Source organism: Cyprinodon tularosa, unplaced genomic scaffold (assembly GCF_016077235.1).
Source record: "Cyprinodon tularosa strain WSP-4 unplaced genomic scaffold, ASM1607723v1 ctg908, whole genome shotgun sequence".
Classification (NCBI taxonomy): Eukaryota; Metazoa; Chordata; class Actinopteri; order Cyprinodontiformes; family Cyprinodontidae; genus Cyprinodon; species Cyprinodon tularosa.
In genome coordinates, this window is record NW_024039683.1 from 531,068 (window position 1) to 549,223 (window position 18,156).

Genomic DNA, 18,156 nt, shown 5'->3' on the forward strand with positions numbered 1-18,156 from the left:
GCGCCCACATACCCCCACATGCCCACATACCCCCACATACCCACATACCCCCACATACCGGCAGTGACAGCGCCCACATACCCCCACATACCGGCAGTGACAGTGCCCACATACCCCCACATACCGGCAGTGACAGCGCCCACATACCCCCACATACCGGCAGTGACAGTGCCCACATACCCCCACATGCCCACATACCCCCACATACCGGCAGTGACAGCGCCCACATACCCCCACATACCGGCAGTGACAGCGCCCACATACCCCCACAAACCGGCAGTGACAGCGCCCACATACCCCCACATGCCCACATACCCCCACATACCCACATACCCCCACATACCGGCAGTGACAGTGCCCACATACCCCCACATGCCCACATACCCCCACATACCGGCAGTGACAGCGCCCACATACCCCCACATACCGGCAGTGACAGCGCCCACATACCCCCACATACCGGCAGTGACAGCGCCCACATACCCCCACAAACCGGCAGTGACAGCGCCCACATACCCCCACATACCGGCAGTGACAGCGCCCACATACCCCCACAAACCGGCAGTGACAGCGCCCACATACCCCCACAAACCGGCAGTGACAGCGCCGACATACCCCCACATACCGGCAGTGACAGTGCCCACATACCCCCACATACCGGTAGTGACAGCGCCCACATACCCCCACAAACCGGCAGTGACAGCGCCCACATACCCCCACATACCGGCAGTGACAGCGCCCACATACCCCCACATACCGGCAGTGACAGCGCCCACATACCCCCACATACCGGCAGTGACAGCGCCCACATACCCCCACATACCGGCAGTGACAGCGCCCACATACCCCCACATACCGGCAGTGACAGTGCCCACAAACCCCCACATACCGGCAGTGACAGCGCCCACATACCCCCACATACCGGCAGTGACAGCGCCCACATACCCCCACAAACCAGCAGTGACAGCGCCCACAAACCCCCACATATCGGTATGTGGGGGTTTGAGCAGCTCCGACACAGAAATAATATTTGAAGAGAGGATTTTAATCTGGATAACCTGACTGCACAGACCATGTTGGTGGTCTCTCTCACTTATATATATTACATATATTAAAAATACTTTTTACCCACTGATTACAGCAAATATAGCAACACTGCTCTCTGCCATTGAAACATCAGACTCATCTGGACGAACTTTACTGGACGCATTTCAGGAGCATGAAAGAGGCTCTTGAGGTCTGCCTGACCTTAATTTGCACAAGCATCCAAAATTAAACAGCAGAAGTTTTTTTGATGCTGAAATTGCGTGCAGTGGGAACCTACTGTAGCATTAGACACATGCCTAGATCCATTTGAGGGTTAACATGATTTCTATTTGTTCTTAGAACGTGGAACACATGTTTTTGTAGATCATCCTTTTAAAATATCACTAAGTTTCCTCCTAGTTTTCTGTAAAATAGGGGGGGGTTTCTCTACCTCAACCAGCAGTTTCAGTCTTTCATCGGAGAAGGAACTACAGACTTTCATTTGCTTTCAGGATAACAAAGGTATATAGGGGAGAATGGGGGCAGGGGGGCTATTGTGTACAGGCAAGCATGTTGTTTAATGAGGGGCGATCAGCTTCTCACGACCACCCCCCCCTCAGGAATCGGGAGAAAATCAAACATATTTGATTTTCAGTCGACCGTCATAGGAAAATCGCACAAATCAAGGATTCTTCTTCTTCCTCTCAGGTGAAAACCCAGCAGCATGGCGCAGGTGCGAGTGAAATGGAGTTCTTTCTGTCAAATTGACAGACCGTAGTAGCCACGTTTGCTCAGCAATGTCTTTGGCCAAAAACGTCGTCTCCATTTCTTTTTAGGGCTTTCAGCACTAAATAGCACAAATATCCAAGGCAGCGCGTTTCACTCTAGTGAGCTTCATGTTCCTCTGCTAGCTGTTTGGCTTCCGGATGGATGAGTCCGAGTAGCGCCATCTCACTGCGGAGCTGAGTCCGACGCGATTTTTAGACGTACAGAGTGAGCAGGTAGATGGCATCAGAGCGTCGGGCTGCAGTATGAGAACAAACATGGTGAGCTGGGAACTCGTCATTCATCATACAGTGCAGGGGTTGATGTTAATGATTTTTACCACTTGCCCGACATTTCATTTGCCCAGAAACAATTTTTACTTGCCCAGTATAATGCTTGATAAATATAGTTCCTAATATTCATTTTTGTATATATATCAATGAAACAAGTTTGTTTTTTTAAATGATTTTTGTAATTCAGTATTTTTTAAGTTTCCAGGTTCCTGGTGTGTATCTGCATGCATCAGATAATGAACTCCAGCCTACATTACCGTGTTAACATGCTTTTCAATCCTTCCTGCACATTCTTTTCAAACTAAACTTTGCTTTAAACTGTTGTGTGCTTGGAAAAATATAAACTGTAATGTTAAAAATCTAAAAAAAAAAAACTTGACAGGTAAAAAACGAAAGATAAATCACAAGACAGAAGTCAATGTCAGAAATGAATAACTCTTATTTTAGAGTCATGGTCTGTTTATACAAAATAATACTATTAATATAATGTGAGAGAATCATTATACATAGTTATTTTATTCAGGGTTTCCACAGTCTGACATCATTTCAGAATTCCCTGACTTTAACTGATCAGGATTAGTTTTCCCTGACTAAATAAATGACAATAATAATAACATAACAGGTCACCAATCTAACATGTTTAGCTCTATAACATTTAAATGCACCTCTCCAATGTCTGAGAGAAAAACATTTAATGAACATTTTTAATGTATGACCTGCATCACTGTACAGTCCACTGTTTGTCGTTTTGGTAACTACATCTAAAGTACAGCTAGGTGGACAAAAAATTACGCCATCTGGCGGAAAATCACCCGGCTTTCTCAAATCACGCGACTTTCTCAAATCACGCGATAATGTGTACAAAACAACAAAAACGGCGCCGGCAATGCTTGTGGGTCGTTTTCATCGAATGTTGGTGATTTTAAAGTAATTTTAAGTGATAGATAATTTTTTTTTGCGATCATTGCCCGGCGGGCAAATGCAATTAAATTTGTACTCCCCCAACAATAAAAACTACTTGCCCCGGGAGATCGGGCGATGGTTAACATCGAGCCCTGCAGTGTGAGCTGTAGCTGCGTGCAACGATTGAAAAAAATCACACAGTGTATGCCCGGCTTTAACGTATATTGAATAAGCACTCTGTAAGCCTATGTTGGCAACTGCAGTCACTAGGATTGTCATGGTTTAAATTCGAATGATTCTGGGTCTTTGTTTCGATTCTGCTTCCTATTGATTCTGAATTATTTTAGGGGAAAGGATCATAATAGCTTGTTTTTTGTTTTCCTTTATTTCTCTTTGTGAAATTTAATACCAAGGTCTTTCTTTCGCAGTATGAGAAAATACATTATAGATTCCATTGCAGAAAGCAGAACTCATGTAATTCTGAATTATATTTAATGGTACTAATTGTTGCTCCAACAGTTCTATTAAGCTGTGTGTAGTCATTCAGGATTAAAAATAAGTGCAAGATATTTTTTGTAGTCAATTTTGAAAAAGTAAATAGCTTTACTTGAGAAAAACCCATCCATCAATTAAAACCTGTAGATAAACAATTGATAGCAAAAAAGCATAGCCCAGCATGCATGTACTGTGTATCCCAGCTGCATATAGCTTTTATTTTAGGTGGTGTTTTTGTCTTTGTCTCAGGCCATACCATGGGTGGAGTACCCATCCTGGGCTGCAGATGATTTAACCGATCTCCCCACTAGAGGGCGTTTCATCGGGCCTGTTGCTGTGGTGGACGGATATGTCCTGGAAGCTCCGCCTTTTGAGGTCTGGGAGAAAAAGGGATTCTTTAACGACGTTCCGTTTGTAATCGGGACCACTGAGCAAGAAGTTGACTTCAGGTTGGAGCGTACCAGATTCTGGTTCTTCAGGGGTGGCTGGTTCTCAGGTCTGACTTCAGTTTGTCCTTTCTGTTCCATCCACAGTCCTCCAGCTGCAAACATCTCTGATTGGACCTGGGGAGACTACAGCTGGTTTGTTACAGGTACCAACAGCAGGAAACATAAATCCAGTCATAGAATCTTTAGATATTTTGCACTGAGACAATCTTGCGGAGACTGACTGAGAGTGGCAGGTATTCGAGGTGAAACCACTTGTTAATTAGACAGCAGCAGGTGAAGCTGTTCACCCAGTTAGTAGATTGGAGTGGAGCAGGAGGAGGAAACAGCCTAAAAAGTAACATGAACATTTTTAAGGTGCTGCTATGTCATGAAGATAGAGTTCATGACCCGATATACCGGCTGTCACAAGTTCGAGTCCTGGCTCTGCTGACCTTTGCCCAATTTCTCTCCTCTCTCTTCTAACCTTTTCTGTCTCCATACCAAATAACAAACACAGGGATTAAAGTATTCTGGCCCCAGGCCAGATTTCTGGCTCATAGTGATTGCCTGTGTGTAAAAAAAAAATACTTGAAAATAGATTTCTGCTAAATAAAAAAAATAAAGACATTTGAAATCCTCCTTGCGCTTGTCGGCCAATGGAAGCAAAGGAGAAGCATGTACTTCCTCCTCTCGTTTCTTGCTCAAGTCACCAGATAGATTGTGGTGCAGTGCTACACGAGTTCTACACGGAAAGTCACCTTTTGCCGTTTACAGCTCCATCCAACTGACCGTGTATGCGTATTAAAAATAACGGTTTGTGCTTTCCTCACCGAACACGACCTCTCATTCACTCTAAATATAGATGCACTGTTGCCATCCTTTGGCCTTTTTTGGTATTGGATTTTCGAAAGTCAAATTTAGTCTTCAGTCATTCATGCAATCACTGATCCCACACTCCACTGGCATGGCTTGAAAATACACACACAAAGACACACACACACACACCCACACACACATATATATGTGAGTTTTTTTTGCCTGCGTCGAAAACTTTCCGGGTCAGGATTTTTTTTTTGTTTTAATCCCTGCAATCATAAAAGCCACTAGTGCCTAAAATTTGTATTAAAAAAAGAAAATGTATTTTTATATATGCCATGTTTGGCCTCCAGTCTTTTATTGTGCAGTTACAATGTTCTGCCTGTACATGATGTTGATCTGCATTGTCCCAGTAAAAGCAGCTCTGGGTGCTTTAGAGTCAATGAGTCGATGAAATCAGCTGGTTTAGATAGAAAACTTTAAATCTGACTGGATGGATAAATTGGCGCAATATAAGTAAACGGAATCATATGATGATGCATGTGATGATAAGTGGAGCACAGATGAACATTAACAGAGCAGGAGGAATCCTGGCAGATGTGTCCGTGGTTGTGTGGACCACCCACCTGTCCGGGATGCTGTTCATCCATAGGATGCCAGGGATGGGTACCAGTACCAGCCCACCTGACTCTGATGGTAAATTAGCAGAAGATGGATGTTTTTTGTTTTTTTTTAGGGTGATTTATACAGCAGTTAACTGTTCAGCTGTAGTTGGAATAAAAAAGAAAAAACTGAAACATTTTACTGATATGTTATGACTGAATGAAAATGTACTATAGGACAAGAAAACAAACAAACTGGACAGCTGATGTTCATGTTCGTTACATAGCTATCCCTCTCGTGTATGAATTATGATAAACATATTCAGAATTATTTTGCTAAGTGTTATTATACATCCTTTGAAATGTGAAACAAGGTTTGAAAAGGGTTCTTTCTTTATTCTATAAAGACATATTTATCTGTAAACCCAAGTGTACTTTATGTATTTTATACTTCGAAAAAATCAATATACCAACAAAGTAGATGCATGGATCTAGTTGTAATATCGTATTATGTTGGAATTGTGGTTCCTCTGCTCCCCTGTAGAAGCTGAAATAACCGAGGTGTTAGGTCTTCTACCCTGTGTGTCAGCCATCTTGGTTTCACTGAATAGTTTTTTTCATTTCAATGATCAAGAAATTCGATTTTTCTGAATGAGATGATGCAAAAGCTTCCAATCGATTGGACTATATGCATAACTGCCCAAAATTTAAATATATATATATATATATATATATATATATAGGAAAAAATACTTTTAAACAGCTGTACGCTGCAGTGATCACTATGCATGTAGGGGTTAAAAAAGAATATGTCTGCATCACTGGAATTAATGGGAGCCGCCCACTAACTCTGCTAACTTAAAGTTCTTGAAGTTGAACTCTGTCTACTAACTGTTGAAATTGTTTTTCTACAGAGAAGCTTCAGTCCTTCAACCAGGATCTCCCAAAAGATGCTCTGGAGCAGTACCCGTCCTCGGCGCCCTGTCCAACCAGAGACCGCTGTCCAGAGCGGGCCTACACCACCATGGTGTCTGACATCAGGGTCACCTGTCCCAACAACGACTTGGCCTGGAGGGCAGCAGGTAAACTCTCCTGCCTCTGGACACAACCTCTGAAAAAAATTAGATTTAAACTTTCAGTTCTCTTTATTTTGTCCATTTATTGGGGGTTAAACTTTTCCGGGTTGTGATGAAGTTTGCTGAAGTTGTGTGAGAGGAAAAAATATTAGATGTGTTTCCTGCTGGGACAAAGTAAAAAGCTGTGGCGCCTGAACTGCTGCTAGAATCACTGATGCCATCAGTGGTTTGTGGATTTTTCTCTGCAGGCGGGCTGCTCAGTCTACTCGGTCTCACTCCATTTTCATTTCTTCACTCCCTGCAGCTAAACCAACCTCCTCTCGCTCTACAGTTTATGCAAGTTGGAGCAACAAGGGTCCTCTTATTTCATCACTCCCAACAGCATCCTTAAAGATCCATCGTCTTTCTGCTGTACTTATTTTAGGAGCATTAGTCCAAACTTTGTGTAACAAGTTTTTTTTTCCTCTGGGTTTAACAGGGCTGATGTCAGAGTCGTCAGGGTGTGATGTGGCTGCAGATTTCACATTCATGGAGGTTTGTGCCTCTGGGGCTCGTTAAAGTCACTCAGCTCTAAATAATCCTGGCATTTACTTGTTGAGAAATGTCACTGAGGGGCATCTTTGCCGATTTCATTTTTCTGCATTTCAAAGCCGGCAACAAGTACGTTTTCTTTTTTATTACAATTATTTACACCATGTTTAGCACCACTTATGAATCACGGCTTTATGAATCACAGCCAGCATTATCACCTCTGTCTTTCAATTTCATTAGAATAAAAAAAAATTGAGGTCCATCCAATGACATAATTAAAGAAAAAAAAAGGTATGGGGGGAATTTTGTTCCATCAATATTGCAAAAAACAAACATCTTGAACAGTAGAACTCCCAAGGCCGTCATTTTGACGGTTCTGAGATTTTAAAGGGAAATAACTTCATTTACATTAATCCTATGTCGTCATTATTAACTGACTTTTCCTGTTTCTATTTTTCCTTCATTTTCATGTTGTTTTTTTAATAAAATAAAAACGTGAAAAATAAATATGGTTTATTTGAACTTGATCTCCCACAGCCATCATTTTGACGGCTCTATTAGTTGCATAGTAAATTCTTCCCATGGTTGATTGATGTTAGGTTCCGTTGCCTAGCAGCCAACGTTTCACCCAGAACTCTTTGGCTAATACAGAAAAATGGCTTCCAGAAAAAATTTAAGAGCGAAACAGGCTTTAAAAATGCTTTAAAATGTTGATGACAGGGATTCGGGTGGAGAGGGACCGATAATGACGAAAGGGTAGGAAGCGGCTCAGATTCTGACATCGAGTACGAAGATGATCCCCCCACCCACAGAAAACACAGACATCAGTGACCCACTGCCCACACCTCAGGCGGTATACTGACACTGGTATGGTGACCCAAAAGCCAAACCAGAGGGCTACTATAATTACACACAGGTTGGCGTGGATGTGTCGGATCAGATGATTAGAAAGTTTTCTGTAAAAGCTCCAACACGAAAGCCTGCAGCTGTATTTTACGATCTCCTGGACTAGGGGTGTAAATAATAATCGTTTTGTTTCGATGCATCGATCCAACAGCCGACGATCCAATGCATCGACACGTCCGCAAGACAATCGATTCATGATTTTTTTTCCCTCCAGTCTATTTTTATCCATTTGCTCCCGGGTGTAATTCTCCTCCCGTGCTGCGGTGGCGCTAAACCTATTTTGCCCTCCTACTTCGCTTCCTGGTTATACTCTTACAGCAGTGTGTCGCAGTGAGCTTGATGCAGACATTTTTTAATTATGCTCAGTATTGAAGCGTGGTCTGTGCTACACGCTGTGGGTCTAGATACGGCCGAGGCGGCGAGGAAGTGGGGGCGAGTTTAGTCCGACGACAGAGGGACATGAGGGCCAAAAAGAGCGGAGATCCAGGTGGAAAAAGGCTCCCAGCGTTCTCGCGCACCTCGATCTTCTAGCGGGTCAAACTTCACGAGTTGTTTTCCGCAATTTCGGTGATAAAAACAAAACAAGCCGGCCTCCTGTCTGCGGCGCTGTCTGCGGTCAGCTACAATTAGGGAGAGGAGCAGCGGAGCGTCTGTGGAGGGGGCGGGACGTCTGGAGCTGAGGTATTGAATTGCACTCATTGCACTGATTATGTGCGTATTTTTGCAGTATTTTTTTATGCAACTTTTCTATTTCTGTTATTTGCTGTTGTTTCTAAAAAAAAAAAAAAAGCATAACGATATTACAGGTTTCATTGATTTATTTCAAACTTGAAACTTTGTTTAGCCTGTAAGGTGTAAAAAAAAATAAAATAAAATTAACCGATTAATCTAATCGAATCGTATTGTGGTGTATTCTTGAGTATCGAAAATAATCGAATCGTTGGGTCAGGAAACTGATACTGAATTGAATCGCCATGATGGATGTGATTTACACCCCTATCCTGGACATAGCAGCTATAAATGCTCTGCAGGTCAAAAGCCTGCCGCCACTAAAGAGCGCTGTCTGTTTTTTTCTAAACGACTTTGTCAAATCGTGACATCATCAGCAAGGGTGGGGCCCCGACCAGATCTATTTAGCCTGGGTGCCATTCCGAACTTAGTCCCGCCCACAAGGTTTGCGGTCGGGAAGTTCGGTCTGGCATTGCTCCATAGTAGCGCGAGTATGCTTGCCCACTCTCTGGCGGGCCAATCAAATTGTCAGGGCGGGCTTTATACGATGATGGACAGATGATCAACAGTAACGTAATCAACCATGTAACCAAAGCTCGCATGGGTGACAACAACAATGGCTGCCGCTGGAGAGTTGAGGTGAGTAGATTCTGCTATTAGGTCTGTTCTAGAAGATATCGACAGCAAATTAATTTTAAAAGAGGAACAGAGAAACGCGATCAAGGCTCATCTTCTTATTCTTGGCGTGCAACTGCACGCTTTGATTTTTGTTGACAACAACTATGCCTCGCTTAACATACGTCACGCACTCCGTTGCTCTTATTGGTTGTAGGTCTATCCAATTGAGTGCAGAGGCATTTTTTTTCCTGGTTCGTTGGAAACACGCCCCATAATCACAGCTCTATGGAGCAGCATCAGACTCATTCTGACTAGAATTTAGTAGGACTACGTCAGGCTAAGATCTATTACCTACACAAGTGGTTTCCCAATACGGGGTACTCTGACCCCTAGTGGTCTGCGGGTGCATTGCCAGGGGTACATGAAAAAATAGTATTTCTCAGCTAATAAAATAAATAGGGCTGGTATCTGTTCTACTTTGTGAGGACCAGACAAAAAAAATAAAAAGATAAAACAATCTCTTTACAACCAAAAGGTATGTTTTTCTTATGTTTGAGTTCACCTTCAGCTTTGCTCCACTCATAACCAAGCAGAGGAACAGACTGTTTTTCTGAGCTCGTCGAAGAAGCTAAGGTGTCATGAATGTTGAAAAAAAGGAAAGCAGATGGAGGAAGTGTGACTATAATTTCTCTTTAGTATTTTGTTCCCAATTCCTCAAGTTTAGATGTGATTTTAGGGGAGTTACTCACAGGAGCTGCGGTTTTATAAAGGCAGATTTATATGATGATTTTATTTTTTATTTATATTGATTCCTTACTAACCTTCGGGAAATATGTTGTTATTATTTTTTTATTAGAATAACATGCCAAAGAATAAAATCCTCAACTTAGAAAGGTTAAATATAACAGTTTTTATTTTATAAAGAGTTCAACTTTTTGGCAGTCATCTATACTTTTGACTGGGGGGGGTCACTTATGGCCGGGTTAGGAAACACTGACCTACACCAGCAGCTGCAGACCGACGCACACCGCAGGGTTTACGAAGCTCTCTGCTAGCCAAAGATCTAAGGCCATATAGTTTGGTGGAGAACAAGAGGATGACCTGCATGTTGCAGACAGTGGGACAGCTTTCAGTGAGAAGGCTGTGCCACAACTCTATGAAGATTTTATAAAATCTAACCATTTCTATTATACAGAACCTTTTATTTTTGGTCCAAAATATTTAATAGCTAGCTAAGTAGATTAGCAATTCAGGGCCAGATTTTATCTGTATCTGTATCAGAGTGTTTAGCTTTTATTTTTGTTATTCACATTGTTTTTTGTTTTTTTTGTAAGTTGCAAAAACTCCATCTTAGAATAGATGATGTTAAATACGTAATAAAGAATGTGAAGATTTGTTGCTCTGTCTCGCAAGGCAGATGGAAAACATCATGATCAGGTAATGGCTCAGAAGTTTCTATGCAAAATCGAAAATAGTTTTGAATGAAAAATAGTTTTTATTGGTTTGAATCATGAGATGGTGAAAGATTCCCACACAAATAAACAGAAGCGTTAGGATGCAGCTGAGTTTGCTTTCCTTCATATGGGTTAGGAGGAGCCATGGCCAGGTCTGAATCTTTTCTTCCATGTGTAGGGGGCGCTAATGAGCCGTGTTTGGAGCTGTTGCTGTGAATACTCTGTTGTTAAGATTAAACTCAGCAAACCTTTCCTCTGTTTCTGTTTGCTAGCGGCTCTCAGCAGTCCCGTTTATCGCTACGTGGTGACGCACACCCCATCCGGACCTGCCAACACGTCCAGCGACCTGCTGCCGTTCTCCAGCCGCTTCTCCTTCCATTCTCTGGATGCTCTTGCCTTCTTTGGAGGATTGGACTCCATTCTGCCCAAACCTCTGTCGGAAAAGGACCGGAGCTTCCAGACTCTCCTCAAAAACCACCTGGTCGCCTTCGCCAAGACAGGTAGAGCTACTTCCTATTGCTGTGTTCACTTAGTTCTATTTTAAAACGGCCTTAAATGGAAGAACTGCCCTGAGGCGTTAGAAAGTTTAAAATCTCCCATGTTGATGTCTTTTATAAGTTTTTCATTTATTTATACTTTTTAGACATTTTTTTATTTTACTTATTAAAGCAAAATTATCTAAAATGATTGTAATGCCTTTTATTGCCTGGATAAATACGCAAATATCATATTTTCAATTATGCATTATCTAATCCGGCCCGTTATGTACGTAATTGAGCAGCAGCCCGTCTGTTTGTCTAACCTAACCCTTTATTTTTTCGTCCATCTATGATTATATATGATCGTGCTCAATAAACGGAGTTCCCTATTTTTAGTGAACTGAACGGATCAGTTTTGAAGTAGTGAACGTGAACCAGAGCGACGTTCAACCTGAGAATAATGAGCGACACACACAGCTCACGTTGGCGTTCAGTTGATAACGTTTTACGGCATTTATTACGGTAAACATCCTGACAGAGCTGCATATCCACTGCTAGCACTAGTCTGCTGCTATTTCCAATGCTAGTTTATCAGAGTGCCTGACAGAGTTTGATCAACTAACAAAGGAAGACTGGGACAAAATAAAAACTCATGTTTTACTGCAAACTGTTCCCCCTGGGACTTAACACACAGGTGCGTACGTCAGCGATGTCCACTTCGAATTTAAAGCCACACATGGAGGTAAAGCATCCCAGTTATAATGGGAAATATCTGCTACAGAATGAGGAATGGAAGACATCATTTTGATCCAGATCTTTTCAGCAGAACCTGAATGTTTCTGAAGTTCTGTGTATTTTGGCTAAATAAAGGCTTCACTGCACATCCAGTATACCTTGACTGATCCTGTTTTTTACAATTTCCTTCTATATATTATGATCACACATTTAAAAAGGGGAAATATGAGGATTGTGGCTTCATTTACCAAATGAATTGAAGTAGTTCATTTATAGGTTTGGGAACTTTTTCATTTTTGAAAAAATGAACTATGAAGGTGCGCTAGGTCACTCTTAACTGGCTAAACTGAACTTTAACCTTATGTTTAACAATGAATTAGTAGAACTTTGTTAACACGTCAGCTGTAGATCTGATGGGAACCTCATCGTCTACCAACAGTTGATTGGATTAATCAGTTATTCTAATTGAACCATTTCCAGCCATTTAAACCGTTCTCTCTGGTTGTGTTCCAGGAAAGATGGAGGCGGCGTGGCCGGAGTACCCGGCAGCCATGGCTCTGCTGTCCGACCGCATGGAGGTGACGCAGAACTACTCGTCGGCTCGCTGCGAGCTTTGGAGGAAGAATGGCCTTTACACCTACGCCTGGATAAACTGAGCACGCCACGCCGCGTTTTAAAACTCAGTGAGAGAGCAGCATTGTGTTGGTCTGCACTGCAGCAGGTGGTAGTTTGAACAATCAGACCGAATCTCACAATGAGGGAAACCTGGGGGGATGTTTTTGGGATGCATTCTGGGTAAATTTAACCGAACATGCACAAAGACCAAAGAAAAAATATGTCTGGGTTTTATAAGGAGGGAAAAAAGTGATTTCCAGGTTGAGATGTTTGAGAAAGTGACAGAGCTGCTGTCGGCTTAAAGTGGGACGTTTCCAGAATAATCCATAAAGGAAACCAGTGAATTAAAACAGCAGCAGCTTTCTACCAATTATCATGCTTTCAGACCAAAGATTTATGCTGGTTTTCTACCTGCAAAGATATGCTCCTTTCCAGTAGGTGAAGGTTGCTCTATATCCAGGTTTTCCCTCTCAGATCCAAAAAGAGTTTTTGTTTCTTTATTTTGCACGAGGCGATTGTTTTTGAAGAGCCCCTCTTATTGTCCTCGTTATGACCTCAGCTGAGCGCCCTGAGGAGATCACAGCTGCTACGTTTTGTTTGCTTCCCTGCTGAAGGCAGAACAATCAGAGCTTCACAATCTTCTTTGTTTAAGAATGAATGTTTTCAGCTCCTTCTGAGGGAAACTGATTAAAACCAGATGAGAGTGAAATGTTATTGGAAAAACCCTGAAAAAATAACAATACCTGACCTGTAGGTGGCAGTAGGGATGCATATAATGATTAATCGATTAATCTGTCCATTATTTTATTATTTAATTGATTAATAATCAGATAGCCAAAGGTTTCTTAAAAAATTAAACAGGTGAAGCTAAAACTTTTCCACTTGAGGAGTTCTGGAGCAGATTGAAAGATGGATGTTTTCCAGTCAAAGTTTTTCATCTTAAATACAAAATTTATATATTTTATTACAATCTTTGTATAATTTTTCTCTAAGTTGGTTGCTCTGTCAGCTAATGGAACGCTTTACAGTCTCTATACTCCAGTTAACAATTAATCAATTACTAAATTAGTTGATTATTTCAATAATAGATTAATCTAATTGTCTCAGCCTTAAAGTAAAGTATAATCTGAATGAGAAGAAATATATTCTTTGCTAAATTAAGCTTGCTGGAAATGTTAGTGAGAAATACCCCATAAAAAACAGTCCATTTACTGTATAATTTAACAAACTGCTGATTAATGAAAATGAACATGAAGTGGAGGAATGAAGCCGCCCTTAACAGACTGAACTATGAACTGTTTTTAAAGATGAAGATGCAGCATGTTGGATGCAACGGTTATCCAATCAGAAAAACTCACAACACCTCACCGCTTTAACCAGTTCAGCTCATCGTCTCCACCAGTTTAACCATCACCTTCTTTATTGCTGTGTTTGTTTCTGTTAAAATGAGTCTACAGTGTTTATCTCTACTGCTTCTTCCTCGTTTATTTACTAGGGGTGGAACGATTCACTAAATCCACGGTTCGGTTCACGGTTTCGTGGTCACGGTTTTCGGTTCGGTTTATGTTGATTCTTTCCCCGAAATCCCATAAAAATTAATGAAATTAATGAAAAAATCCAAAAAAAATGTATGAATTGTAATTATTTTTAATGATCCGCGGAAACCCTGGATCATTTCCGTATGTTTTGCTGCTTTGAATTTAATCATCTGGCGCATGCCCTCTACCATCTCCAAGGAACTCAGAGCGGAGCGGACGGAGCCACAGTGGAGGCTGTAGGCTTTGCTTTGAGCAGCCGGTCTGGAGCGCAGCGGGGCGGAGCGCTGACGGAGGATGAGGGATTTCGGGGTTAGCATGACATGTTGGTCGTGTTGCTGTTAGCATAAACAAAACGTGTTGCACAATGCTTGCACACTGTTGCACTTTTATCCGCAGCTTTCTTCCCGCCGTCATCGTAGGTCACTCTAAATGCAAAGTGGTCCCATACAGCAGACCTATAAAGTGCTGCTGGCGCGTCTTCCAACTCCTGTTCTTTCCCACTCGCCATACCCACACAATTCTCCACAACAACTGATTTTTTTCTGCTACACCCGGCTACGCTGCTTCGCTTCTTCTTCTTCTTGTTTACTACTGGTGGCTGGCTTTGGTCGCAGTACCGCCACCTTCTGCTCTGGAGTGTAAACCCTTCACCTATGAGAAAAAGGAGCAGCGCATGAACCGAACGAAACACACGCGAACCGAACTGAGACAGTCGAACCGAACGGTTCGGACGGTTTTCAGAAACCGTTCCATCCCTATTATTTACTGGTTTTTTTTCTTGTTAAAGGGTTTGTGTTGGTTTGTGCAGGTAGCTGTGTGGCCGAAGGACCAGACTTGTTTGATTTGTGAACTTTTGAAAAGCACCAGTTTTAAGGACCGGCCGTGTGAATCAGGCACTGGTCAAAGAAACACTGTGAAGCAGCTGTAGGAATCTGCTTTCTCTCTCTCTCTCTGCACTCCGTCCGTCCTCTGAGGTCAGATCACAGGGATACCAGTGGAGGGTTACCTACAGCGCAGATAAAAACAGAGACAGAGAGGATGGAAAAAAGCTGAAATCTCTAGAAATATTGACCCCATATGAAGGTTTGGGATCAGCTGAACTGATTTGCTCTGGAGCAGTGAAGCAACTTTAAGGCAAGCTGGATCTAGTTAGCTTTTTCTGATAAACACTGTGACAATAAACCTTCAGAGAACAAAGCGCTTGACAAATTCCTCTGAGCTTTAAAGTAAACCCTAGTTATGATACTGCTACCACCGTGCTTTAGTGTAAAGAGGATGTTGGCTCCTTCAGGGTAACCTTCATCCTCCACTCCACTGCTCCGGTGGGCTAATTTGTTTAGTCCTCTTATACACGGCTTTTTGTTACATTTTCTAGTTCTCTTAACGCCAATTTATTCGGGCTCTAAGGGACATTTGGAGGCTCAGGTGCTATTTTATAACCATAAACTAGCCGATAGCTCAGCAGGACCTGCTCAGATCCAGTTGGTTTAATTTACCTGGATTTATGAGAAGTTTTTTTATTATAAAATCCAGAAGGAAGGTTGTGATCTAAAGCAACTAAACAGAAAAAAACTAAAGGAAGAGAACAGCGTTTGCTTATCAAAAATGGAATAGAAAAATTTAATAATGAAGATGATTTTCAGTGCCTGAAGCAGATTTTTTTTTTTTTTATTCTAAATATGTTGGAGTTATGAAGGGAATTTGATGGGTTCCTGATTATTGGACTCATAAATTCTACATTTTGCACAGATTTATAAACTCTACCATGAAGTGCCACACATCTTTAACCCTCTAAATGTCTTTTAGCCAAATCAACATGACGCCATGTTTATTACTTGGATCTTGACTGACTTCATGTTTGAGTCTAACCTGATGTTTAAAGGGTTCCTGTTCAACTTAAAGTTGTTTTAACTGCCTGTTTCTTTGTGATTTTATTGTTTTGTAATTACAGCTTAGACAATCTTAGTGTCTTTCTGTGTGTTGATGGGAAACCAGTGTTTTTGAATAAATTGACAAAATCTGAAAATCTGCTGTCCCGAGGTTGAAGTTTAAAGTTTTTGGTCATCTGATTGATGTAGATAAAACTTTTTTTTATGTTGTTTTAAACAGTTCTGCACCTGATATTAGACCACGATGCACAGCCTCATGCAAGCACGGAGGGGGAAGAGTGATGACTTGGGTTTGCAGGATCAGTTTATTGCACAGTTTAGGGGCTACAACCTCAATTCCTTCCAGAATAATAAAATAAATAAGGTCAGCTATTTTATTATTATTTCTTATTTGAAAACAAACCAAAGAAAAAACAAAAACAGGAGGATTCTTGATTCCCCTCATTCTTTCACTGTGGAATAGAGGTTTAAGGTTGAATATATTACCACAAAGAAACTATAACTCTGCTTTGAGACTCATCCTACTGAACAACTTGGTCACATAGCAACAACTAACGCCTTAATAAAATGATGAACTACTAATAATATCTGCTGAGTTTCTCATATTAGTGGGTCGTCATTAAATCTCTAAAACAGTGGCGTCCAGATTCAGTCGTTAGGGCTGCTGTCTGCTACGATGAATGAAAAAAACAGCAACACTTTCATCACTTTACTTGGATTTAGTTTTACATATACATATATATACATATATATATATATATATATATATATATATATATATATATATATATATATATACAGAAGAGCTATATGTGTATATATTTTATCTTTTTTATTTTATCTTCATTATCTTGTGTAGTTGGATATGTATATATATATATATATATATATATATATATATATACATATATCTATATATAGATATATATAGATATATATACACTATATTGCCAAAAGTATTTGCTCACCCATCCAAATTATTGGAATCAGGTGTTCCAATCACTTCCATGGCCACAGGTGTATAAATTCAAGCACCTAGGCATGCAGACTGTTTTTACAAACATTTGTGAAAGAATGGGTCGCTCTCAGGAGCTCAGTGAATTCCAGCGTGGAACTGTGATAGGATGCCACCTGTGCAACAAATCCAGTCGTGAAATTTCCTCGCTCCTAAATATTCCACAGTCAACTGTCAGCTGTATTATAAGAAAATGGAAGTGTTTGGGAACGACAGCAACTCAGCCACGAAGTGGTAGGCCACGTAAACTGACGGAGCGGGGTCAGCGGATGCTGACGCGCATAGTGCGAAGAGGTCGCCAACTTTCTGCAGAGTCAATCACTACAGACCTCCAAACTTCATGTGGCCTTCAGATTAGCTCAAGAACAGTGCGCAGAGAGCTTCATGGAATGGGTTTCCATGGTCGAGCAGCTGCATCCAAGCCATACATCACCAAGTGCAATGCAAAGCGTCGGATGCGGTGGTGTAAAGCACGCCGCCACTGGACTCTAGAGCAGTGGAGACGCGTTCTCTGGAGTGACGAATCGCGCTTCTCCATCTGGCAATCTGATGGACGGGTCTGGGTTTGGCGGTTGCCAGGAGAACGGTACTTGTCTGACTGCATTGTGCCAAGTGTAAAGTTTGGTGGAGGGGGGATTATGGTGTGGGGTTGTTTTTCAGGAGCTGGGCTTGGCCCCTTAGTTCCAGTGAAAGGAACTCTGAATGCTTCAGCATACCAAGACATTTTGGACAATTCCATGCTCCCAACTTTGTGGGAACAGTTTGGAGCTGGCCCCTTCCTCTTCCAACATGACTGTGCACCAGTGCACAAAGCAAGGTCCATAAAGACATGGATGACAGAGTCTGGTGTGGATGAACTTGACTGGCCTGCACAGAGTCCTGACCTCAACCCGATAGAACACCTTTGGGATGAATTAGAGCGGAGACTGAGAGCCAGGCCTTCTCGTCCAACATCAGTGTGCGACCTCACAAATGCGCTTCTGGAAGAATGGTCAAAAATTCCCATAAACACACTCCTAAACCTTGTGGACAGCCTTCCCAGAAGAGTTGAAGCTGTTCTAGCTGCAAAGGGTGGACCGACGTCATATTGAACCCTATGGATTAGGAACGGGATGTCACTTAAGCTCATATGTGAGTCAAGGCTGGTGAGCAAATACTTTTGGCAATATAGTGTATATATATATATATATATATATATATATATATATATATATATATATATATATATATATATATATATATA

General features: G+C 41.6%; 1 protein-coding gene across 2 annotated transcripts in view; it reads left to right on the forward strand.

Moving 5' to 3' along the window:
• Nucleotides 1–12,844, forward strand: part of si:ch211-71n6.4 (para-nitrobenzyl esterase) — a 33,469-nt gene extending 20,625 nt beyond the window's left edge. Inside the window, exons 6-10 of one of the 2 annotated variants that reach the window (XM_038274322.1) lie at nt 3,732–3,931; nt 4,016–4,074; nt 6,243–6,410; nt 10,915–11,142; nt 12,370–12,844. In XM_038274322.1, the coding sequence (XP_038130250.1) occupies nt 3,732–3,931; nt 4,016–4,074; nt 6,243–6,410; nt 10,915–11,142; nt 12,370–12,512 (798 nt within the window). In that variant the 3' untranslated portion in view covers nt 12,513–12,844. Of the gene's footprint in view, nt 1–3,731; nt 3,932–4,015; nt 4,075–6,242; nt 6,411–6,708; nt 7,172–10,914; nt 11,143–12,369 lie in introns of those variants that run through there. The other variant, XM_038274323.1, reaches the window with a different exon arrangement.
• The last annotated feature ends 5,312 nt before the right edge of the window (nt 12,845–18,156 follow it).